Source organism: Rhyacophila brunnea, unplaced genomic scaffold (genome assembly GCF_057557595.1).
Source record: "Rhyacophila brunnea isolate RB1 unplaced genomic scaffold, BYU_Rbru_1.0 scaffold_16, whole genome shotgun sequence".
In the NCBI taxonomy this organism is placed as follows: Eukaryota; Metazoa; Arthropoda; class Insecta; order Trichoptera; family Rhyacophilidae; genus Rhyacophila; species Rhyacophila brunnea.
In genome coordinates this window covers 5,847,250-5,874,396 of record NW_028232816.1, presented here as the reverse complement: position 1 = coordinate 5,874,396, position 27,147 = coordinate 5,847,250, and the positions used below count along the sequence as shown (strand labels likewise).

Here is a 27,147-nt window from a genome sequence, read left to right as displayed (position 1 = left end):
ACCAAAATGTTCCTTATTTCAAACTTTACCGTCTGGAAACCTTCTTAATAAATAAACAGTCTTTATTTTAAAGTCATCCTTTTTACGATTACTTAATAAACTCACATGATAGACCATTTCAAATATTTTAACAACTTCAAAGTCAAATTACTCAAAACTAGTATTCTCCAGTTAGTGTGTTCTGCCAGAACAGAGACGATATGTTAAGAGTTAATAGTGTTGTATTTGCCTTTTGGTGAGTGTACACAGCGCCTGAAGATGCCGAAAGGCGAAACCCGGGTCGCAAAAAATTACTCAAATGGAATAGTACAAAACTTAAATCCATTAGAATACTAATATAACATGCTGCCCGTATGATCTCATCATAATAAACATTTTATATTATTAAATTGCAAACCTGTATCTGCAATTGGATAGCAAACACAAAAAGGCACTTTCGTTGTTGGAATTATTGAAAATTTTTGAGAAAATTAAAGGATTTTTTCCAAATAAACTATGAAATATGAATGTTATGAAAGCTTTTATTTACTAAAAGTTAAATATGGCCCATAAATCCGACCTCTATTGTAAATAATGATGGTTCAGTTTATTTGGCTGCCGATCTATGAACATTGATCGACATAGTCTGTTCCATAGTAATTCTAGATACATTTGCATTATATTGTGACAACTACCTACCGTACATAATTATAATATGGCAGTGGCTCCATACTAGGCGATTATTTAAAGCCTACCTTCTTAAGAAAGATTATCTTTAATTGCATATTGACATACGTAAATAATCACTAATATTCTATATAAACAAATTTATTTGCCAACGACATGTCATATATAATAATATGTAGGTATGTATTATAAATATATACAGATTACAGCACTACCTGTCAAGGGTTTAAAAAAAATATGCCACGGCACGCAATCTCTCTTCAACTATTCTATGTATCGGATTATTCGCGAGGATGTTTTTTTGTATCGAATTTATGTCACATGACCTCAGCATGTCTATCGCAATGTATGCAAAACGATAGGCTCCGATGGCTAAGCCTAAAATATTTGCGCACAATATTATTGTCAATGACTCCAGCTTTGTCCAAAATAATTAATAATCAGATAATATAAAAAAAAACAATTTCTATTGCATTCAGTCACATAAATAAATATAGATTGTTTTTAAAAATACATAATTAAAATCATCGCTCAATTTTACGTTGTCAGTGAGCTATTGAAACTTCATCAATTCATCAGTAGTAATATCATATTATCTACTTATTTCCCTTTAGTAAACCTGACAAGTGTGCCCTTTTTCTCTGATCTCCATAGCATACTTCTTTCCAAAAGTCACCCTTCACCAATGTAATATGGAGTCTTCAAACAGTACTTACCCTTTTCCCCGAGACTTAGTTTTGCTGAAACATCTGCCATTAAATTCCTGATAAAATCAGATTCATTCGGAGCATAATAAATATTATTGATCGAGGTTCCTTGATAGAGATCATAGTCGGAAAAGGGATCAGTATGATGCGCCGATGAGATAATGTTAGTCGGCGGTCTGGAGAACTTTGTGTAAGTGATTCTCAAGAGGAGTACAATCGATATGGGCACCGCCAATTCTAAGCCTGTCATCACAAAGCATCGCCATCTCACAAGAAAGTGTTTCCACAGCAGAACTCGTAGTTTCATAAATGTCATTTTCCACATTATAGTTTAAATTCACGAGAATCCCATCTGAAAAACAAACAAATTTATTGAACTCATCTGCTTATCTATTATTATCAGCTTAGATCGTTAAGGCCAAGCGGACCTCGTACTCTAGGGGGGCATCACAAAGAAGTGATAAAAAGCAATAAAATGACAAGAGAAAAGTTTCAAAATTAATCTGATATTTCATTGTGAAATATTTAAAACGCGAGGCCCTTCTGAAGTAAAATAATTATAGAACTCTTTGAAAATTCGAGCTCATTATCAAAACGGGCTCATTCGAACTATGTGAGATGCTGTACAAAAGAATATTGTTAAAGGCAAGTATTTAGCTGTATTGTAATTTTATCTGAAAAAAAATATGAATTATGCAGACAAAAATACTAGATAAAAATCATTTTGATCACTTAGTTATTGTTAATAAGTAGTTTCGATATTTTATGTGGCCGGAATACACATTTTCCCGCTATTTGCGTTCAGTTTGAGTCTCATTTTATTTTGGTCCATTTAATTCTCAGTTTTACATTTTTATTTCTCGTACTTTACGAAGTACGGTACTCTCTTAGTAATCGGCCAGCCCAAAAACCAGACAAGTGTCCAATTAGTGAAAGCAGCGGATTATAGAGCATACATACAAAATATGGTATCAATTAAAACAGGTATTTCGTAAAAATAGTTTTTACTGAGAAATTTTTACTAGCAACTTACGGTTTTTTTATGATCAAAATCAAAATATTAATTAGAAACTAAGTACATTAACTATATAAATATTAAACAGTATATTATCACTTAACACAGAAGAAGTCAATTGCTCGCATATACTTGAAGAACAATACTGAATTCCAAGACGAACTCAAGAATGCACTATCGGCTGTCTTAGTTGAGAATGGAACAGTTTCCCTATCCAACGCAGAGGATATAACGAATAGGTAGGTATTTTACACGAAATGTGACCCAGTGATAAGAATAAAATGCTTTCAACTTCTCGTAAAAGTTGAATAATTCTTTTCGCATTGGTGATATCATGTAAAGTACACATGACTCATGTTTTAAATTTATTGTCATTTGTACTGCAACTGTAGACCTATATTCTTAGCCCCTCGCAGTTCAGATGTCAAAACAAATACGAAATTGAAATAAAATTGTCTATTATTCAGTGTCTAAATGCATTTCTACGAAGTTGAATCAACTACGAAAGACGTTTTTGCTGGTAAAATGTATTTGTATTTAGGGGCGTGGAGACGAAATGATGTCAACGGACGATTGCGGCCAGTATATCTAGACAATTTGCGATATAGCTTCGAGTTGAGCTATCACTATCATATATATAGGTATATAAAATAGTATTTTTTTTATTACATTTTTAATGCTGCTCCAATTCAATATTGATAGATAGGTAACAAACACAATAACCCGAAATCACAGGGTCCAATACGCAATATTTTGACGTTTAACATAACAAATGGGTACTAGTGGGTACTAGAGTCTACTGTCAGTACTGTCTAGTAAGTGTCTATGACAGTTACTCTAAAGCCGCGTTGACACGGTCCAAGTACGATCCAAGTACACTTGGATCGAGTGCCATCCAAGTGACAGCTTCATACTATTCAGTGACGTCTCTAGACAAAATGCCGCCCCGAGGCAGCGCCAAAATGCAGCACTATTTTTTATACAGTATTTTTTTATCATCCTTTCATGACTCCAATATTCTAAGAAATGTGTTGTATGGATACATTACTAACAAAATATACACCACAGTCTTTCAATCTCTTTGACACCACTAAATTTCATTTAAATGCCATCTCTACTTAAATAGACAATATTGCGAGTCCACGGTTTCAGATACATTTAAAAATAACACCTGATAACTCTCAAAACTCGCGAGTGACTGGCAAAAATATTTGGAAAAAATAATTAGGTAAGTAATAATTCAAATATAATTCGCAAATCTGCACGTGTCATTGCTGGTTATCAAGGACATGACGTCCAAGGACAACTTAACTTAACACGGGACGTTACTGATACTATTTATTCCAATCCAAGTTAACTTGGATTAGTAGAACGCGGTCCACGTAGCTTGGATAGGAATAATTAGTATGAAGATGTCTCATACGAGCGCACTTGGATGGCACTCGGTCCAAGTGTACTTGGATCGTACTTGGACCGAGTGCCATCCAAGCGCACTCGTATGAGACAGCTTTATACAAATTACTCCTATCCAAGCTACTCGGCCGCGTCCTACTCGTCCAAGCTAGCTTGGATAGGAGTAAATTCGATACCCTAGTTCCAGAGTGCAACAAGTCCGAATTTGGCAGAATTGAGTTAGTATTTCCGAATATATACATGTATCAGTTCCAAAAAGCACCAAAGCGTAAATGTACTGAATTAGCTCTAGGTTCCGTGCAATATCTCGTTGGATTCTTTGGGATAAAATATGTTTTTAAACTTGCTATTTCCATACTGCAACAAATCGAGATGATGCACTTTGGAATTTTATAGACATAGGAAATGAGTCACTTAGAAGTATTTCACAGACTTTAATTCAATTATGGATAGTGATTCGGTCAGGTACTAGTGCGTCTCTCGCAACCCAAAATTACAGAACACCAGCGAAAGCAGATACACACGAACCATTGGGCATTAGGTGATATAAATCGACAACGGGATTATTTATTGAAAAGCTTGGGTTCCTAATACACAAATATCAACATAAAAAGCCCGAAAGCACGACATCCCAATAATTATGGATACTATTTAACTAGAAAAAATATTTGGATGGCAGCATGAACTTGGCATCAATGTACAGATTGTACTTAGAAACATGCAATACACAGCAAAACAATGTATTCCCGTCAAGCAGCATTACTACAACCTCATATTTAATAGGTACCGAATACAATATCTCATTTTTCAAACCTAAAAAAGATATGTGCAGCTTTCGTGAAACATTTAAGAACTTCTCAGTAGAGGAAAAATTGGAAAAACAAGAGAGTTTTGATAAACAGATGAAAAAAAAATCTCATAGCCGTATCGAAAAGAAGAACAATGTAAACAAACGAAGATGCTTCTGCAGAGGGAATGGGACGATTTGGCACCGCGAACTGGCCTCCGGTAATTGGCCGCCGGTACAATCGGACGCCGGCCCAATTGGACGCCGACCCAATTTGACGCCGACCCAATTGGCCTCCAGGACTATTGGACGCCGCACAGTTGAATTAAATGCGCAAAGGAATAGACGTACGTTACGATTTGTTGGAGTAAATAAGCAAGTCAGTTTAATATGCTTCTATCTTCTCAGTAGTTGTACCTTATACATTTCGCGCTTGACACATTTTAAATATAGATTGAGAATAATTATTATGCCTTATGATGTTTATTAAAAGAAAATAATTCTTCCCTCGCTAAAACTTAAAGATGTGCATAATCAATTAATTTATTGTCTATACATGGGTACTTATTTATATTTACAACAAATATCACGCAATTTTCATAAGAGAGACAAATCCCATTTTTTGCGGAAAATGGGTTTTCCGATTGCGCAATTCTTTTTCAGGAGAGACCATTTTGTAGAACGAATGGATTTTGTGTCTCTTGTAAAATTTGCGCAATTCACGATTGCGCAATTATTGATGATTGTATTTTACATTTTTTTATATTTCCACAAAAAATGGGTTTTTGTCTCGAAACAATTGCGCAATTATTGATGTTTGTATTTTTCGGGATTTCGGCCTTCAGGATTTCATCCGGCACCCAGTACCTAAGTAGTTTATCAATCAAACTACTGAAACATTTATACTTAGCAGATATCTTACTTAATATTTTGTTTGTAATTTAATACTATCTTAAAATACGCATTTATGCATAATAATATACATGTTTAAGCTTTATTATAATATTAAGTCGATAAAACGCTGAAAAATAATGTTATTTTTATTCTAACATCTAACATTATTTTTAATATTTGTTGTAAATATAAATTAGTACCCATGTATAGACAATAAATAAATTGATTATGCACATCTTTAAGTTTTAGCGAGGGAAGAATTATTTTCTTTTAATGAAAATCATAAGGCATAATAATTATTCTCAATCTATATTAAAAATGTGTCAAGCGCGAAATGTATAAGGTACAACAACTGAGAAGATAGAAGCATATTAAACTGACTTGCATATTTACTCCAACAAATCGTAACGTACGTCTATTCCTTTGCGCATTTAATTCAACTGTGCGGCGTCCAATCCTCCCGGAGGCCAATTGGGTCGGCGTCGAATTGGGTCGGCGTCCAATTGGGCCGGCGTCCGATTGTACCGGCGGCCAATTACCGGAGGCCAGTTCGCGGTGCCAAATCGTCCTAGACCCTCTGCAGATACTGCAGTTTGTTGTTTCTACCATCTTTTCAAAGCAGAATTATAGTAGGTATTTGGGAAAAAATATAGTACGCATTGTCATCTGTTGAAAATGTTTAGATTTTTCTTTCTCAGAAAAAAATAACGGAGAATTTGAGAAACTCTGAGACCCCTTTATATTTAGGTACCTATTTCGACCAAAAATAATGCTTACCGAAGAAATAAAAAAAAATCATTTTAAACCGAAGTCAAGGGATTTTTTTTTTGGTTTTTCGAGCAATTTTTTTTCAAGTTCTCCAAATCTTGTTATATTGATAAATTATAGTATGTACTTTGCACCAATTTATCGAACGGAAATATCGAACTTTTAGTACTTTTACACATTTCTTCCGATATTCAAAATTATAGTAGGTATTTTGGGCGTACTATACCTATTTTATATCGTAGGTAGACGTACATAGTACGCGGACCTAAACTATATAATTGGACGTAGTTAAGCAGAAGCCATCCAACCCCGAAACTACCAAACTGAGAAAAACGTAGTAAACGTAAAAAAGTAAAATAAGTATTACAAAGCTATTTTAAATAATATTTTTATAATTTTTTCATCAATATAAATTTTTTTAAAATGCTTCTTCATGTGTCATTGTCATTTTTTTTAAAAAGGTGTCAATAAGGAATTTTAATGGTTGGATGGGTTCTGCAAAATTGAGAAAAATGTTTTTGTTTGAATGTATTCTTGACGTATTATACAGAAAAAGAAACACCTGTATATCATTAACTATTTACTTAGTAAAACAAAAAGGGCAACAAAAAAAAGAATATATTCACCAAAATATTACAATTTATTCAACTTTAGACATACACAACAAAATTACATCCAGATTTTGGTTTAACAATAGGTGTGCAATACGGTTATACATAAAAAAATAGAAATTAAATGAGCAATAATCATCTTTCTTATCATCAAAGAAAGAATAAAATCAGAAGAAAGCAAAAAATAGATAAAACAGAGAGAATCTTTAGGCTATCCACAGTATTTTTATACTAATTAATATCAGCCTCATATAGCTCCAGATCATAATCTAAATCACCATTAAAGCTGTCGATATCTTCTATCAAGGGTGTTGATAATGATGCTAGATTTTTGTAAGTCTATGGCATCTGCATGAATAAAATGCATCATTGCAGCAGTTTCAGCAGTGAGTTTTTAGCACGTTTTTAAGTAACACTCTATGTCACCAAAAATCGTTGTCATTTATTTGGCAGGTAACTATGCCCAGAATATAGAAACTCAAGTGATATTTTCTCCAATGATGAACTCGATTATAATAATGCCATTAGCATTAGAGTTTAGTTCGTATTGCGGTTTTGACTGCCGCAAGAGTCGGATCACAATATTAAGTTCTTCACAGTGGGGGAAACTCCTGCTGTTATATGTTTGAGGAGGCAAGATCCCACCTCTTCAAGCGATTATTTCTATCCAAACATAGGCAAAACTTATATTAGTTTTGCCACTGTGAACACCCACATTATAAAACCATAGTTGACGTTTATAAAAAAAAATATTGGTGGCAATACGAGGTAAGTATTTTTTGCATATCGTATGTTATGCATTCAGTTTCCGGAATATTTTTGCGAACATTAAATTTAATCTTCTCGCATAAGATTTTGTGATTTTTTCACCGAGTCCATGTGTGCATTATTCAAGATTCAGTAGGTATGTTATTTTTTAATTTTTTACTTCAAATGCGTCAAAACTCTGGCAAGTATCCTTTTTTAATGTTTTGGTAGGTACGCAAATTGATTTTTTTGTAAAAAATACTTTTGTAAATTGCAAAAGTTACTGGTCGTATTACTTCCGAATTATACACATCAAACATTTTTGATAATGTCATATCTGGAGGTAGAAAATTAGCATTTGTCTCGTTTCGACAATAATGCGAGACATATTTCGGTAGTTTTTCAATTTTAAGGAAACTTTTTGAACATCCTCTTCGGGGATTTTATTCATTCTACCTTGTTTTCGACCCCTCTGATCTAATAATGGAACGATACTTGTTCTGTTCTTGCTCAGTGCTGTTGTAGTTATCCTATACTGGCTAACACTTGACGTCATGCAGTACATCATGCGACTAATTCTTCTATATGCGAGTGAATACATTCTCGTAAATTTCCCTTTCTCGTGTTTCTTCCGCATAGGCGTTTCTTGAGCTGCTCATATACCTGACGGGCAATATAAAGTGTCTGTAAATTATATGAACCCTGATTCCAGAAAAGCTCGAATTCATGACTCCTTTCTTCTTCACTGAGAATGTGATCACATCTGAGTGTGAAATTACATTTGAAGTCGTTAATTTTTTAGCAGATTTCAAAACACCCTTATACTCGACGTATGCTTCGCTACGATTTCGATTAGTTTTTGCTCCAGAACGGCTTTGCAAAAATTTCTTCCTTCTTCCCTTTTTAGGATGGCCAGTAACAAAATAATTTTGATTCGTTTGGATGTCTTCGGATGTCGTTGGAAAATTCATTTGATTCAAACCTATGTCCGCATCATCAGCTAATAACGATGTGTGCGAACCGCAGCTAGGGATATAATCATCACCGGAACCTGCATCAACGTCGCTTTTATAGTATTATATAAGTACTCTGACACAGGGCTCGAAATGGACTGGAGCGCCGTTCCGGTTCGTGACATCGATAAAATTATCGCTCCGTATCGCGGAAAAAATATTTTGACCGTCTGAGCTAGAATATAGCCATATAATAAAAAATGTAACACATTTAATTTTATGAAGTACATAAAATTTGATAACTATGTAAATATCTTCAGAAAATTGTCGAGCGCTCCGGTCCGTAAACTTTTCCATTTCGAGCGCTGCTCTGACATTATATTATGCGGATAAAGTATCTATTTATCAACGTATAGTATATATGGCACATTTATCGGTATTTATGTAATTTGTCCAAACAATTAACATAATTTGCTTGATTTTCTATGTTGTCCATATAATTTATTTCGTCATCTGTATCAACGACACCCTGAGACGTAATGCTGCTAAAAAATAAGTTGAGATAACAGTAATTATCATAAAATATATATGTATTGTTAAGTACAAATTATGTATTAATAATGAGGATTAATAAATATATTTACCTGATTTCCAATGTCATCGGTACCTAGGCATAAAAATCAATTCTCCAGTTTTTTCACCCAGCCATTGAATCTGATTAATGTCGATTGCAGTATAATTATTCCCATTGTGGCTGTCATTATTATCATTTATTTTATCACTATACACTAAACTACAAATAATTTACTTTCCTCTGCTGTACATGTTAAATAAGTAAATTAAGCAAATACAAAGACCCGCCGTATTGAAAATAACAACATAACCTCACTTTTCACACGTTTGGATCACAAACAAACAAAATAATCGAGCTTAAATAATTTTGCAGTATACATCCATGTGGTTGGGATGTATTCAGCAAGATTTGAAAGCGACATTCAATGTATCATTTTTGAATTGTAGAAAACATTCAACCCGCTTGAACTATTTCAGCAAAACAAAATTTGTGTCTTTTATTCAAATGTAAAGACATTTAACCCACATGGATTTATTCTACAAATGAATTTGTATGGTAATTAATTTAATGTCAAAAAAGGCTGAAAGCGCTCAACCCACATGGATGGTTTAAGTGTGTTTTTTTTGAAAAATTACATGGTTGTGGGTTAGAAAAAATGCCCATAATTTTGTTTGTGATATTCGTTGAGGCTGGATGTTTTCAGCAAATTGAAATTTCAGTGCAGACTATCTTGAATAGGAATATGAATATCTCATTTTCGCAAACATGTGGGTTGGATGGATACTCCTTAACTACGTCCAATTAATACTATAATTATAGTACGGTTGGCAGCACTGCTTGCAGTCATGAGTCAGTGTTGCCAAGTCAAAATTTAAAATTTCAGTAGAATGCAAGAATGCATTGACAATAATTATATTGCATGTTGTTTGGCTGAGTATAAATTTATTCTTATTAGTTGATGTTGATATTAGTCTATGGTTTAATTTAAGAGTGTGGAGTGTCATCTCGTCCTCGTGTGAAACTGAAATAAAATAGCCATATTCGCATATTCCGATAAAATCATGCCGCGATGACCGCCGTGTCGTATTTTGCAGTACAACAGATAGCAGCCGGTGTTCTCAATTCCTTGGAGAATAAATCGTTCCCCGATTCCAAATGTAAGTTGCCAACATTTTAAATGCATTGCTTTTGGTTTTTTGTAGTCTTTTTTTACTTATCTAGGTATGTAAACTGTGAATTGTGATCCCATCGGCTCGGGCGCCCGCCCGCTCGGCTTCTTTGAGTTCTTTCGAACGTCCGTTGGTCACTTGTCAGTTTGACGTTAGTGCTGCTAACGTGAAAATATTGAGGTTAGTTTTAACAGTTGATTTTCGATGATGTTATTGTCGTCTGTTCACGGCTGCGTCGTATTTTACTGCCGGTTTTCTAAATTTGACGAAAACAGCGTTTTCTGATCTCGAAAGGCAATTCTCGCCATTTTTGTGAACCCACGCCGACGCGATAGCTGGTCTCTACGCGTGAAGAACCCAACTGCTGTTGGCTTCTATAAACGCAGTGTCTGTAGGGTGTATGTATAGTGTATCCCTACGTATTGTATATTATCTGGGTATTAAGCGTCAATTACATTGAGCTTCTTTACGAGCTGTTTGTTGGCGAATTTAAAAGCAGGCGATTCAGCTACTGCGATTTGATGATTACACACAAAACTTTCCATTCGCTGAGAAGCCACAAGCCAGCGACTTTTTTGACAGAATGTAGTTCGTTTTTTTACCGGGAGATTGTGATACACTCTCACATTAGCCTATTGCTAGTGCCTACACTGTAACTTCAAAAAAGGCTGAAACGTGTTACCTAATCTCAAAAATCGTCGGCTTAACAAAACATGCAACCAAGCTCCTTGATAACCCGTTAATATATTCTAGTTAAGTATTAAATAAATGTTTAGTTAATGACACGTAAATTGTACAGCGTGATGGTTGAATGTAATTTAAATTCAGTAGAATCGTTAATAATAGTAAAATCATAATTCTAAATAATAAATTCGCAATAATATTAAAATGGCAACACCATTGTAAAATTATTGTTTTGTCGCGTTACTAAATAAAGAGAACCCCATCGCGTTTCCGGTATATATTTTTTCTTGACTGGATATTGTGAACCCTGTCGAAGTCAGTTAGCGTCTAAGGTTCAATCGCTAAACACTGACTGTCGGGGAGTTTATTAATGTGCTCGTAAAAAGAAAATATAATAAAAGTGAAGCTGCCAAAAATTTGCGTTGCCCGTGAATTACTTATTATTTCACCCATGTCCCTTTATAACACTACAGTCCCGAGTCTACCGAAATAAAGTTTAATAGATATAATAAAATCTTTGACACCTCGGGTCGCCGACTGAGCTAAACCCCGAAAGACCCTGAGGATATGTCAGTTGCTACTGCGCTCTACTGCGCAGACGCAGTAGGCCCACACGCCGGCGTGTAGCGTGTAAAGTTGACTTTCAACTTTTCTCGGTAGAGTGTTTACAACCTGCTTGTTAGCTTGTTCGATGATTACACTGGGCGACTTTACAGGCAGATTATAAATTTGCCAACAAACAGCTTGCAAAGAAGCTCAATGTAATTGACGCTTTAAGAGAGAAAGCGGGGTCTCGCTGCATAAGTAATTCTTTTTGTGCCATCCCCTAGTGGAGGTCGGCCACCATCAAGGCGATCTTAGATCTGTCGTCTGCTACCCGGAACGGTTCAATGGAGCTGCACTCGTACCAATCACGGAGGTTCTTAAGTCACGAAATGCGGCGCCATCCTCTGCTACGCTTACCATTTATCTTTCCTTGAATGAGAAGTTGGGGAATGCTGTACTTTTGTCACGTTATCGAATAACTACGATGTCCCACACGAGTCGTTAGTTACGAAATTGCAGTGCAGTAATCAGGACAGTGTCATCGGCATATCGTATATTGTTAATATGTTTCCCATTAACCAAAATACTCACCGATTCACCTTGTAAGACTTCCTTGAAAATAGCTTCTGAGTGCAGGTTAAATAGCAGAGGTGACAATATACACCCCTGTCGTACACCGCGACGAATTTTTACCTCTCCACTGATTTTGTTTTCGATATTAATATTTGCTGTTTGTTTCCAATATAAGTTAGCTATCAGTTGAATGTCTCTTGCATCAATGCCTTTCTCCTGTAAGAGTTCGAGAAGTTTAGGATGATTTCTCGTAATCGATGAAACACATAAACATCAACATTAACATCTGGGTATAAGTAATATACCTAAATATGGTATTCGACAGTGAATGAATTGCATCAATCATCGTAGGTAAACAGGGGTGCGTCGAAATAGTTCATCCTCAAGCCGTTGCGACGTGTTGCAGCGACTGGCCCTCGTGTCGGCCGATAATTTTATAGTTCTTACTCCATATTATCTTTTTGTGATGTGGTCCTTTGAGACCAGAAACCTAACAATCTACAGGACAGTACGCATTATCTACAAGTCGCAAGATTGCTTGCATGGATTCAAGTTCAATTGAATTCAATTCAAGTTGGATCAAAGTTCATAAGCTTTTGAATATTCACGTGACTGTTGGAACTTACATGACATGCGCAGTAGAATAATAGTGGTGAACCTGCCGGGAAAAAATGAACTGCACTATGCAGAACATTTTTGATGTTTACCTATTTTCACAACCAGTCAAATAGCATCATATAATGAGACAGTCAGCACTTTTGCCTGTTGTAGCCCCACAGCTTTGAGATTTGTATGCTCATCAACATCGAGCAAGAATTTTCGGATCGAGCCGTTTGCTCGATATCAAACATAAAAGCATCGAGCGAGATGGTACACATGTTTTGGCATGTTCGAATGAGCGTAAAGCTATCGAACAAGAATGTGCATGTGTACTTCGCTTATACTTAATCAAAACAGCTTTTTAATTCTGTTTTAACTCAACCTTACAGAAGGATGCATCAACTGCATTCAATCACTGTATCAAATCAGACTGTTAACAAGTTATTGTCTAAAACATAATCTATTATATATATGAGGCGTCTAATTCCAAAAAGCGATGAGTCCACACTTGGTCAAAATCGAGAAAAAAGTACACACGTATTTGTGTAATTTTACACAATATGTAATGATCGCAAAATTCCAAAACGCGACAAAACCCTACGAAAAAACTATTTTAAGTCTCGATTTATTACAAAAAGTGCCACGTCCGTGTTTCATATTATTTAAAGCTTGGTTGATTTCACGCGTCCTTAAGTCAACCAATAAAGGAACATTCAATATTAAAAATGGCACCTCCCATGTAGCATCCAGTAAATTCATGACAGTGCCACGGAAATATGAAGCGCTTACTTTCAAAAGTGGCTCAAACGGTTTTATGCAATTTTGAGATAAATTGAAATAACTACCGTTTTAGCCGATTTTGAAACTAAGGTAGATTTTTAATAATCAATATCGACGTATTTAGCTGAGTTTTGAAATTAAAACTCAGGCCATACTATGGTAGACAAATATATTTATCAAAATATATTATATCCAACTCAAAATACTCGAAAAACCGTTTTATCCGCTTTTAAAAGTAATCGCTTCATATGTGCCTTATGAAATTAAAAAGTGAGGTACAAGTACGCTACGTCCAATTTTATTTTGCCTCTACTTATTACGTTTCGGATTTTATCAGCTTAAACAAATTGTCATTTGGTTCTAATTTCGACATAGAATAACAAGGGAAAAAATAATCTCACATTAAAACAAACAATTGAAACTTGAAACATAAAAACGTTGTTTCCCGCAAGTATCGAATTGTGGACATGTCGCTTTTTGTAATTAGACGCCTCATATATATTATATTACCTTCTAATAAAGCCAGTTTAAATATATTATAAGATGTTTATATGAAAATGATCCCACGGTACCATAACACTGTAAACAGTTATTAGTGGCGCTATAAACCAGATTTAAAAAGTTGGAAGTGAAGTGGATGTCATCAAATGGAGACATTACTTAACAGATTGCTTTTAGTTTTTGAAGCTTTCGCATTAAGTGGGCTGTACTATTCATTGTCAAAACTGGCAGTGGTCTACCAACCACTATCCCATTCTTATTCTTATATTTAAACAAATGGTATTACGCGCAGCATAAGCGTCGTGGGTCCCAGGTTCGAATCCGAAGTTTCAATTTGTGTATGAGTACGGATATCTTTATCTAAATGTATACTTTTTTCCTTCATCGATGTGACGCTTGTGTCTGCAATTCTACTATCTGTTGGAATTTCAAGCGAGCAAAGACAGCATTCTCTACATGATATTAAATTCTGAGAGAAACTGCCAGTACTGATAAAGATGATGGAATTAAATTTATAGTCAAATTTTTTATAAAACTATTAATTTGGATTTGTTTCATTTTTTTTTTTCAGTATCAGATGACGATGTTCTTCTGCTCTATTCAACATTCGGCAGCATATTTGAACGCGCGTGCGAGATCATCGATAGACCTGACGCAATCACCGTTTACTCGCTAGAAGACGGCCTGCGTATCGCCGCCGAAATCAAGGGACACTCAGACCAAATCTACCGACTTGTTCCGAAGATAAACTACTGCCCGTGTCCCGCGTTTCAATACAAAGTGTTGACGTCTGCATCAGAATTTACGTGTAAACATGTGCTCGCCTTGAGTATCGCGCGGGCGCTTGGGAAGTGCGTGGAGCAGAGCGTTACGCAGATCCAGTATGATACCATAACGAAATCTATATATGCAATTGATGATTTACTTCAAGATTAAAGTAGACACACTACCTACTTGGCTCTGATTTTTTTTATATCTTACAAACAAGCAAAAATATTTTTTTATCGCACTAGAGATAATAATAATAGACAATTAATTTATAAAACGTCAAGATGGTGTTTGATACGCAAGATGAATTTCTGGGAGGTCCTGAATATATTTTTACTGCGCTTCTCGACAATGTGAAGATGCTCTGCTCTGTTCTGAAGGCCATCAATTTTCAAGAGGTCAGTACTTACAGTAAATTATATTACATTAAATGGGCAATTTTCACATGTTCATTGATCAGGATTCAAACATTTAATTGCTTTGTATGAAAGGATATAGGTTACTAAACTTAAAGCTTTTGAACTACCTTGGAGTATATCCTATGGACATGGTGTATTAAATTTTCATAAAAACAGAAAGTTTGAACTACAGTGGAACCCCGATCTACTGTTCTCGCATAAATCGTTTTCCCGCATGGATCGTTCATTTTTGAAAGTCCCTCACAAACACCCATAAGAGCAATGTTAAATAATCCCGCATTGACCCTTCCCCGATTTATCGTTTTCCTCGATCTATCGTTTTCCACGATCTATCTAATGGTCCCATCACAAATATTATCCCAATTGACCGTTTTTGTTGAATATTTTTCATTTCGCTTTGGTAGAATTGTTTATGACTAATAGAGACTTAGACTATTACAGACCTTTCAGTTGTGTCGGTTTGTTTGCACAGGTCGGTCGACGCTCAGCCTTGCCTTGCATTTTGTATCACCAATTTTCAAGTCACAATTAAAATGCCCCCCATGACGAAAACTAGAACCCTAGCCGAGTAACTGAAAATAATTCAAGACATCGAAAAAATCCAGAAGAAAAATGAGTTTTTTTTTTTAAAAAAATTATATATCCCGCATTTATCGTTTCGCTCTCTTATCGTTTTTTTCTCGGGTCCCTTGAAAATCGTAGAATCGGGGTTTCACTGTAATGGGTAACAGTTACCAACCTGTGGAGGACCATTTGCTTTTTGATTTATTTTTTACTGTTTTTTGAACAAAACTTAATAATAATAACAAAACTAAATAAATGATTCGAGAATGAAACCTCATCTACGGAATGTTGAATGTAAGGGAGGTAGGCTTCTGCGTGTGACTAAGTACCGTCCAACAAGAACTTCTTGGCTACGTGTTAAAACTGAGAACTAACAAGCTCCTCCCATTTTTAACCGCACTTCCATTATAAACTAACAAGCTCCTCCCATTTAGCCGACGACAGCACCTTTGGCTTGTGCCTGAATCTTGTTGGACAGTAGGTTCGATTCTCGAGTGTGGAGAACTTTAAATATGTGTAGGAGAATATCATGTTATATTCAATACATTAATGTCGTGTCACGTAAATGAAACTTGTATATTTGTAATATTTGAGGACATTCGCCTTTTATGGCCAGACCGTCATAAAATAATAAACCGAATCTGGCTTCAAACCGTTTCTTATTTCTATCATATTTAAGTTGATTTACTCAACTTAGTCACCAGTGTCCTCGTATTTGTTCAATTTTCAACACCCAAATCATTTTAACCTCTTTCCCGCGAGCGCTCCATACTTTGGGACGGTACATCGCGATAGTATACATACTATGAATGCGACCGCCGCATCGTATGTGGCGCAAAATGCATACTGTCGGTAGAGTAGAAAATACATTGCGCAAAAAACTGTTTATTCTTTTAAAATCTGCCTTGGTTCGTCATAACAATAATTATTTTTTAATTCTCTACCAGTGGGCCACGTTCTGTGCTTCGCAACAGGGCCTCAAGTTCACGGTCGAGCAGAGCAAGTGCGTGCAGGCCTCCGCGTACATCTCTGTGGCCAACTTCAGCCAGTATCGAGTGCCCGAGAAGTACAATGTGGAGTTCAAAGTCAACCTGACAGTGCTAACGGAGTGTCTCAACATCTTCGGATCGTCCGAGGACTGCAGTCTCAAAATGTACTACAAGGGCAACGGGGGACCTCTCTTCCTTGTGTAAGTCTTCTTCAACAATTCGTTGGCATATGATTTAACCATATTCTGCAAGAAAGAATTCAATTTATATACATGTGTGATCATATCAAATTATAGGTTTAAGACATTCAACATCGTTTGAAACAATATACTTAACCTTTTTGCTGCTGGTAGGTGTATGTATGGCGGTACCTTGCACGCCGCGAATTTTATTGCAAAAATAAAATCAATTTACGTTTCAAGTGGTAAAAACGAATTCTGTTTCAATTCTGAGTATGTGACGACATTCCGACATATGTCGTTGTGTATTCAACATATTTGTATGTTTAAAATAATTAATTAAACGGGTACTTCCAAAGACGTCATTTTTGAATGAGCGGCGTTCCGTTCACGGAAAAGTTCGTGTCTTAAGACGTCATTGGGAGCCATCCGGTTACTGAAAAATAAGTTATCTTAAGATATAATTAATTATTGAGGTTATGCGGAAAGTATCTGGTCCAAAATTTGGGCAAAAATGAATGATAATATTTGGGCGATATTTTTGAGTGGACTCTATTTGAGGAAGCTGTAGTTTTGTGGAGAATAGTAAACACAGAGATGTAGTCTAGGCACTAATCTTTTCATGGATGATTGCTGGCTTACTGGAGTGCTCCTGCTGGATCCCGGGTCATGGATTCGTACACTTGGTTTGATTATTGTTATGTCTGTCACTCTCGCGACGAGTCACCCTGTACTTGTTTCTGCCAATTGTTAATGAGTTTATCTTCTTCATCGTGTCGGGTCTTCAATAACTACAATGTGTCGCTCCAGAAGTTGGCGAAAGCAACACCATTTTCCTCGGCTTGTAGGATCTCGTCGAAGTTGCAGCTTACTGGGCAAGCCTTGCATGAAAATAGGTGCTCCATGCTTTGAATTTCACCGCACTCGCAGGTTTAATTGTAACCAAACAATTGGTGATGTGCCTTTTGACATAAATGATTGGAGAGGTATATGGTCGGGAATGTTTGGTAGAAGTTTTATAACAATATTGGCGCAAACAATGTTTATTTTAATTTTGCATAAACAGTCAAACTCTCTTTTCAAAAAAAAGAATATACAGTCGAACTTGGTTATTATTACGAGGAAGATGGGACCGACTGAATTTCCTCGTTATAAGCATTATTCGTTATATCAGAGAATAGGTATTTTTAAATGAGCGGTCACATAACACAAAAAGTCGCAATTCAAACAAAAATACACAATTAGAATTTTTCCCCGAAACAAGCATGGCATTCATATACTACAAAAGAAGTTGTTTATTGTAATGTATGCTGGTAGGTATCTACTGACTACAGCTTGGATTTTTACATGAAATTTCAACCATATGCGTGGATACTTTTTCAATATTGTCGGCGAAAACATCACTTTGACACTTAGCTAGTGTCATGAACGTAATGCAATCCTGGCGGCATTGGTCTACAACTAAACGGTTTTAAACGATTGACACATTACAGTTTTAAGAAAATTTTTGACGATATTTTTGCTCGGCATATTCGATAAGTAGCTCGTTATAAAAGTGAATAAATGTATGGAGAAAATCATAAACTAAAATGTCAACGAATGTTTTCTCATTACATCCGAGATCTCGCTATGTCCGTGATCATTCATAATAACCGAGTTTGACTGTAAATGCCATCTACATGTTAAGTAAATCGTGTTTATTTAGGTTGGAACCTCTGACTGGTGACGATGTGGTGACAGACTGTGAAATAAAAACGCAAGAAGCGGATGAGTTGATGTACTTCAAAGGGGACGAGGACGTGTCAGAGCAAGCCACTCTGCTCGTGAAGGGACCGCAGCTGCTGGCCGTGCTCAGCGACCTGGAGAAGTCTTCCGAGGTCATCCAGATTCGAATATCTCCTGACTATCCGCATTTTACCATTACCACAGTTGGGCCTCAGGTAAGAGATATTTTAATTCATCTAATTCAGGAATTGGGGAATAGGGTAAAAATTTGATTGCCCAAAACAACGCAAATTGACGTCTATATGAAATATGTATCTGTCCAGCTTTTAAAGTTGTACGCATCATGTGGAAATGACTGAGATGCTGCTGCCTTTTGCAAATAACCTACCTACCTTTGTGTACAATATCTTTTTCCTTTGAAAACAAAGAACAGAAATCGCTTTTATCTCGAAGACAGCATTTGAGTTGGAATACAAAAAACCAAAAACTATATATACAGTCAAACTTGGTTATTACGAGGAAGATGGGATCGACTGAATTTGCTCGTTATAAACGTCTGAAACAAAATCTGAAAACCATCGTAAAAATCCCAGAAACAAGCATGGCGCATTCATGAACAAATGAAGTGCTGAGCCGCCGGCGCTGGTAGGTACCTACTGACTTCACATAGCTTGGATTTTTTACACACAATTTCAACCATATGCGTGGATACTTTTGAATGTTGTCGGCGAAATCACCAATTGGGTACATAGACACTTAACACATTATAAGCTGGAAGGGTATTTCTACCCGTATGCCCTACTGGTGTCTATCGGCGGGACGGGTAGAAATACCTTTTACCCCGTCTCCACTTTAAGAGCGGGAAAGGTATTTCTACTCGATTATTTCATACGGTCATTTTATGTCAACGGCTTGAAAACATTTAAAACTACACACATATCTACAAAAAAAAATAAGTAGCTGCCGTTTCATTTACTTACACACACACCCTTGCGCAGTCCATATGAGAGCTTGTGCGTTTAGAGTCAATGAATCGGCGAACTATATTACTGTAGACGAAAGAATGCTAAAACTATATCCGTCTTCGTTTCACACGTGATTATTCTTTGATGGGTGGGGAGAAAGGCAACATTTTGTGAAAAATCGGTATGTATTCTTTAAACATGGTTTGTTCGTCGCACTGCGGAATGCGAGTATGTTTATTTTTTATGATGCGTGATAAATATGTAATAATATAATGTATGCCTTCTTCTTATGCTATAATTTTCCCTGAGGAGTGAGTGAAAAGAGACAATAATATTGTTCATTTTCGACAGCATTGCATGCATCACATGCATTCGTCGAACTTCTTGTACAATATTGTGTGGTGAGATATCACTGGTATGCGAGCTGAGCAATAAATTATTACATGGGTTGAGTGGAACCCGATATTATTTAGATATCTGTAATCTACTACTGTCAGTATTGAATTTTCAGTTTTGAAATACGGGTGTTTTTACCAGTGAAATATATTTAATTGATATTTTATTTAATCTTTCAAAAATGGCTTCAGACAATTATGAAAGTAATGACGAAATATTCGCCGATAATTTGTCTGTTTATTATGAGACAGTGACAGTGATACCGACAGCGATGTTGAATTCTGTTTATTTAATACCGTTATTTAATTATTTTAAAGTTTATAAGGTAGGTATTAAATCCGACCAAAAAACTAACTTACAAACAATTTTTACGCAGTGTAAGCAAATTTTGGATAGCCGACCATATCGTTGAAACCGACGCAATGTTGGAAGAAGCGGGGCCATCTACATCACAATTACCGAGAGTAGTGGTTAAAAGTGATCATCCTGGGAGGTTATCACTCGATATGAAGAAGCATCGATTGATAAAAATTGTTACCGGAGGTAAAAAAAATACCCGTAAAGACAATGTTGAGTGTGTTCATGTCGAGTTATAAATGTGTACATTTTGTGACGTCCCTCTAAACAGGGGTGAGTGTTTTCATAAGTATCATACTTTATCCAGTGACCACCATTTACTTATGTTATTTTAAACAATTTGTTCTAAAAAGAAACCCAGCACTAGGGAGATAATAATGGTGTGAATAGTGTGAATTCGAAATTTCATTAAAATATAACTCGTAGTTTGGAAGATGGAGCGATTCTTGTAAAATTTGATTTAATTTCAATTTCCGCTGGTTGTCGCCTGCTGCGCGTACCTGTGCCTTTGTGCTGTTAACTAGTGTCATAAACGTAATCCGATCACGGTGTTATCGGTCTAGTTAACTGCCCGATCGGATTTTATTGCTTACGGTTGAAAATGTTGTGGTCGACACATAGTTTTGCTCAGTATACCTGAGAAGTAGTTCATTATAAAAGTGAATAAATGTGTAGTGTTCGATGAGTTAGTTACCACTTTGGGAGTCGTCGATGTGTCGTAGGTTATGGTGTTGAGGATGATGATGAAGAAGTTGAAGATGTTTGCAGGAACGAGTTTTATTAGGCAGAACGGTTGGTACAATAGTATTTTACAGCAGTTATGTTACAATACTAAAATAATAATAACATAATTATTATTATGATAGGTTCGGATCCGAGGTCCGCATCTCGGTACAATCAGATGTTGGGCGTAGCGATATAGAGACTGCGATGGTAATAGACTGGAAACGTATATTCGAGTGACATTTTGATAAATCATTATTCGTAATTTATACAGTCAAAAGTACTAATACCTAAACATTATATTCTAGTACATAATTATATTGAATGAGTCAGCGGTTTAAATAGAAGTAGCTGTGAATTTTATTTATTATAATATGATATTATGGGAATGGATATTAGAATAATGAGTTGTTTACTGACATACGAGTCACTAGGAATTTATTATTGCAGTCGAATAATTTGATACACTGAAAAATAGATATTTGATCAATAATTTACTGACAGCTACAAATGTATGGAGAAAATCATAAATTAAAATGTCAACAAACGTTTTCTCATTACATCCGAGATCTCGCTATTTCCGTGATCGTAATAACCATGTTCTGTGCTTAAATAGACTGTGGTGCGAAAAATTTTATATAACGATATAACGAGTAATGCTTATAACAAGCAAATTCAGTCGGTCCCATCTTGTAATAACCAAGTTCGACTGTATTTACATTAAACATAATGCTTATTCTTGGAGAGTATGTGACCTGTCATTTATGCATGAATTAATGTACCTATATATTATATTTATTTGTAAAACTTTTACTATAAAAAGGATTTTTTTCTCTTCAAAATAAAACACTGGCGTGCCATATATTATTAACATTGATGATAATTTTCTCTTGTTTCCTTAGGATGAGTCCCGAGTGGAAATTTCCAAGACATCGGACATGTTCCACAGTTTTTTCTGCGAGGAAGCTGTCAACCTTCGTTACAAGTTCTCTCACCTCCGGCTCATCATGAGGGCCCTCTCGATGGCTTCCCAGGTTTGTAAAGGTATTTTGATTTACTTCAGTGACGGAGGGTGGAGGTAGGCTGTTATAATCCGACATAAACAGTGCACACTAAAGTTTGTCAGTCATATGTATTTGTTTTCATTACTACAAATAGCAAATAGTGTTGGTTAATTTTAAAATTCAATTAAACCCTGCCTAAAACAAACTACTAGATAAGTCTAAAAATATTCGTCTTTACAAATGCCAATGTCAATAAATTATATGTAATTTTAGATATATTATAGATTCAAGAATATTATTTTTTATCTATTATGGTTTGGATTTGGCATGGCTTAATGAGTTTACAAAAACTAGCTATGTATGTATGTATGTAGAGTCTGTATTCTATTAACTGGCGTACACGTCACAACCACGGCCCCCACATCCTGAAGCGGGCCCCCAGGCTAGAATGTTTAGTGGGCCCCCCTACCTCTTTCGCTAAAGTTAAGGGCAGTGTGACTATCCACAGTTGTGAATTACAAATAGTGTTCGAGGTGAAAATTAGGGAATTTTTTAGTGACATTTTTGTATTTCTTATACACCTACTTGAATTATGGAGTAGTATTGACAAACAATAATCAAAAATTGCATCGCACAACCACATGATTTTAATTTTGCTTTAAGTGAAATAGCGCAGGCGACATTTTTTTACTATTAACAAAAATTCATGTAGGAGAATAATGATGTACAGCAAGTATGTATGTGCCTCATAGACTATAGATACATCTAGACGCCATCCGTTGCATTGCTAAATGAAGCTGCGTGCCATGCGTTTGGTTTGTGAGCGAGCGAATGCATTCGTCTACAAATGTTCGAGACCATAGACCATTTTGGTAGTGCTCGCCCAAAGTGCTCGCACTAGACGCTCAGAATTAAAATATAATTTTCTTTTTTTTTTACGTTATATAGTATTTTTAAGCGGTCAAAATGCAACCATTAGGTAAAGATATCCATAATTTAAGTTATTTTAAAGAAACACTAGGTCACTGATATTAAAATATATAATAATATACAAATAAATTATCACGAACATGTATCAAATTACCTATGAAACGTAATACCATCTTCTTGCTTATCAGTACGGCTACCATATTTTAATACAACACACAGAACCATCTTTCCTACTTAATTAACTAAAAATATTTACCACTGACTTTTGTGAATTTAGCAACACGAGCTACGACGCTACGTGAAGCGATTCACCACGATTTGTCGGCAATAATTTTGGAAACTAACGCAAACATATGTAGACCTTTTATCTTACTATAGCGCGTGTCGCAGAGATTATAAGGGTGCCGAATACTTTCTCACTCACACTCATGCATCGTTTTTGTTCAGGCCTTGATGTGCCTTATAGTGATGTTCTTGTGAATAAAAATTTTATGCGAGAACAACGATGGACAGCTAGTGCGTGAGTTCTTATATCAGGTATTTACGCGTTCATCTGGTTTTGTCACGTCGAGTTTCTCGATTTTTAGTGTTATAATTGGAACTTATAAACTGAATTCAAATTTTATGCCTGATTGTGTAAATGGATAATAATTATATAAAAAACAATTTATGTAAAAATGGCTTCTAAAAAGTCAAGTACACCAAACGCTCTATATAATATCCCAAGTACTAGGAAGTATTTTGGATCAAGTTTCGATACCAAGTATTTTTTTATACTGGTAGTAAGTATACTTAGTCCTCAAAATCGACCAGTTTTCCCACCTCTAATTACGACTCTTTTCTTAGAAGTATATGATTTCCCAGCATCGGCATGTTTTTCTTTTTAACATACTTCCAATCTTGTATGTTTATTTTGCGTTTTCTACTCCTATTTAAACGATTTAAACCACCCGGCGACAAAAAAACACCACCCGTGTCCGCCATGTTTGTACTATTTATCGTTATTCGTGGATAAAATTCGACATTTATCGTTTGACATTCATCAGTAAAGCAGTTTTTTACCAACTATATCTGCCATCTAGTGGCGTTTTTAAAACTAAAACACATTCGTTATGATCCATATGTTCTATTCATAACTCACTTATGCCCAAAGTGTGCCATTCATCTTTGTTCCTGCACACTCTTGATTTTAAAGATTTCAAGACTAACCAGCACCATCTGCAATTTATATTCTTAGTTCAACGAAAACAAATAAGTATGATTGACAAAGTTGAGTGTGCACAATTTATGTGGGACAACTGAATAATCCCAGCGCAACGTATTCCACTTACGGTGGGTACAATGGAATAAAGGCACAGACATGCCATCAAATGCAAAACTTCACAATGCTCTTCGTTGGTATAGTCATTGAGCTTTTTGTTTACCATCAGGTGGCTATGAAGTGTGACTCCCGAGGAGTGTTGCTGGTGCAGGAGATGATTGAAAAGGAAGGGCAGCACCAGATGTTCATCGAGTACCACATAATCCCACTCGTGCCAGACGACGATGACGACAAAGAGGAAGCAGAAGCGGACTGATGCATCTATTCATACAAGTTTGTGAAATAAATGTGGATTTAATTTCTGACTGATGATATTGTGTCACTGCTTCGGAATTACAAGGTTGTATGGTACCTACCCACGTCACGTTAGGTTCAAAATGCTTACGAGTTCTTTAGGCGATGAGATTAGTAATATTAGGACCCTCTTGTGCCTTGTGCATATGGGGTACCAGGTATAGACACCTTTATCCTGTAAATTAAATGTGTATTTTGTCTAATATAAAATGACCTTCTTAAAGTCAGTGTTGTTATCAACTTGAATCAATCCATTCCTGGATAACAGCCTGTCCAAGCTGATTGCATTCCTCTCGGTTGTGTGCGTTGCACTGGCGCTTATTTGAGTAAACTATCTCGTCGATCGCTCGTCGAGCGGAGTAGATTTGTCTAATGTTTGTTTCTTCTTCCTGTCCTTTATGATTTTTAGTAAATTTACATCATCTTGTTTGTTGCCTTATCCACTTATTTGGTTTTTTTCCTCTACGGGTTATGTTATCCCAAGTGTCTTGACTTCTTTGCTGAGAGTCCATATTATTTTTAATAACTTTCATTTATATACTGTAACGTTCGTGTTCATAACGCCAAGAAAAATGGTAGGACACTTATGAGAATTGGTTCATACAATCTTGTGATATATTCCTTGCAGTGAAACTAGTCTAAAGTTAACGAACACCTTGTGTGCCTAACACGTTTATAATATATGTCTTTGTTATATTTTCTTATGTTACTATCTATGTAAACCAGGGGTTGACAAATGTTTTAATAATTGTGTGTTGAACTCTAGTGAATAATCTGTGTTGTCGTATTTACAGGTTGTTTTACATTCAGAAAGACATACTTTTTTAAATGAAGTCAAGCCTACCGATTATTTACTATCAATCAGTTGAATCTATAAGACAGTTCTGTCAGTACTTTGTCATTTGATTTGATTTTTTTAAAATTAAAATAAACTAAATAAATAAAACAAAATTTTATTTTCATCCGGCAATTAATTATTTTTTACATGAAAATTTTCATAAAATTCATAATAAATACGAGGTATCAAGTTATCTTTGCATAATGACAAAAGATCATTCTTTTTCAGTTCTGAGATACCGGTGGCACTAGAATAAGCTTCTTTTAACAAAATATTAGTGTTACTACGAAAGTTGCTTTGCTTGCTTGGACTTTCAAAAATGAACGATCCGTGCGGGAAAACGATTTATGCGAGAACGGTAGATCGGTGTTCCACTGTACATTATTCGTTCTTTCTTGTTCGAAATTCCCTGGTAGTATACGGTTATGTACCGAGGGCAGTGAAGTGATTCCATCACGAATTCGTATGAAGTTATGTAATACGCACATTGCTTGCACCATGGTATCTACTTTATTTGGATCACAGCAAATAGGTGTATGTAGTAGTCTGAATTTCGAAGTTAGTATTCCAAATGCACACTCTACAGACTTACGTCCTCTTGATAATCTATAGTTGAATATTCTTCTTTTGTTCGTCAGAACGTTTCTAGGAAACGGTCTCGTCAGATTAGTCTTCAAAGGGAAAGCTTCATCGCCCACGAAATAATACGGGAAACCAGTTGTAGTTTGTTCTTCCCCAATAAGAGCTGATCTAGCTATGTTAGTGTTTGTTCACTAGTAAAATAAAATACTAAACACGTCCGGTGAGAAGGCAATTGGTGTTAGTGTTTAACACTATGCTCAATATTGGGGTGGTCAAAGGTTATGCAGTGTGAGGTATAAAAAGGAGAGTGGAAGGTGGGTAGGATTGTATGATGGGTAGGATGGGAATTAAGAGGGAACGGCAGGTGCGCCTGGGTACGGGGAGCGTGGATATGGGAAAGGAGATGGGACGGGATAGGAGTGCGGCAGAGCATGAGACCGGGGAAGCTGGGTCGTGGGTAGTTTGAGATTACCTCCGAAACCTCAGTTACCTGTCCGGTGCTGGTTACTCATTCGGTTATTGCTGTCATATAAAAATACATAGAAATGCAATGATGAATATCTCGGTTTGAGCGCCACTCTATGAAATGCATAGAGACAATGATAAAGGTAATTTAAATAAAACGCGGGTATTAACTTTTAACAGTAGTATAATCTCTATCTCTATATATATAAAAATCTCGTGTCACGATGTTTGTGGTCAAACTCCTCCGAAATGGCTAGACCGATTGTTATGAATTTATTTATGTATATTTGTTAGGTATGAGAATAGGTCAACAAGTATATTTCATACCGCTAGGTGATTAGGGTATCTCTATCCAGAAAATTTTTTCTTTTATTTTTTTGAAAATTTCTTTTTGTATTTTTTTTATTATTTTGCATCAAAAAATACCTATAACCCCAAATTTTCACCCTCCTACCCCCACCCTCCCATTTTTTAATCGCGATTTTATTATTTTTGTATGAACAAATTTAACCGTCGTTCGTATTTCAAACAGAACGAAATTATTTATGTTGTTGAATGACAGATGGCGCTACGTCCGAGAAGAATTCAAGAGAAGCGTCGCGTCATTTTGACATTTCATTCGGCATATCACAACGCAGTG

General features: G+C 35.8%; 3 protein-coding genes across 7 annotated transcripts in view; 2 read left to right on the top strand and 1 right to left on the bottom strand.

Moving 5' to 3' along the window:
- The window catches only part of LOC147074264 (phospholipid-transporting ATPase ABCA3-like), a 104,666-nt gene extending 101,497 nt beyond the window's left edge, over nucleotides 1-3,169 (bottom strand). For all 4 annotated transcript variants that reach the window (XR_015070315.1, XR_015070316.1, XR_015070313.1 and 1 more), the window contains exons 1-2: nucleotides 3,058-3,169; nucleotides 1,383-1,725 (exon numbers count right to left, since the gene is read on the bottom strand). Coding sequence is in view for 1 of the 4 variants with exons in the window: in XM_085944053.1 (XP_085800179.1) it covers nucleotides 1,383-1,698 (316 nt within the window). In the remaining 3 variants the exon portion in view is untranslated. The remainder of the gene's footprint in view (nucleotides 1-1,382; nucleotides 1,726-3,057) is intronic.
- Nucleotides 3,170-10,104: 6,935 nt separating this feature from the next.
- On the top strand, nucleotides 10,105-14,924 carry LOC147074263 (zinc finger SWIM domain-containing protein 7-like). The gene is made up of 2 exons (XM_085944063.1): nucleotides 10,105-10,292; nucleotides 14,560-14,924. The coding sequence occupies exons 1-2, from the start codon at nucleotides 10,205-10,207 to the stop codon at nucleotides 14,922-14,924; spliced, it is 453 nt and encodes a 150-aa protein (XP_085800189.1). The 5' UTR covers nucleotides 10,105-10,204.
- Nucleotides 14,925-15,013: 89 nt separating this feature from the next.
- On the top strand, nucleotides 15,014-25,850 carry LOC147074262 (DNA repair protein Rad1-like). Of its 2 annotated transcripts, none has more exons than XM_085944059.1 (5): nucleotides 15,014-15,154; nucleotides 16,687-16,928; nucleotides 18,613-18,847; nucleotides 21,976-22,107; nucleotides 24,438-25,850. In XM_085944059.1, the coding sequence occupies exons 1-5, from the start codon at nucleotides 15,041-15,043 to the stop codon at nucleotides 24,582-24,584; spliced, it is 870 nt and encodes a 289-aa protein (XP_085800185.1). In that variant the 5' UTR covers nucleotides 15,014-15,040; the 3' UTR covers nucleotides 24,585-25,850. The 2 variants fall into 2 exon arrangements, with proteins under 2 accessions (XP_085800185.1, XP_085800187.1); XM_085944061.1 differs by having other exon boundaries at nucleotides 21,976-22,117; nucleotides 24,438-25,534.
- Nucleotides 25,851-27,147: the final 1,297 nt, after the last annotated feature.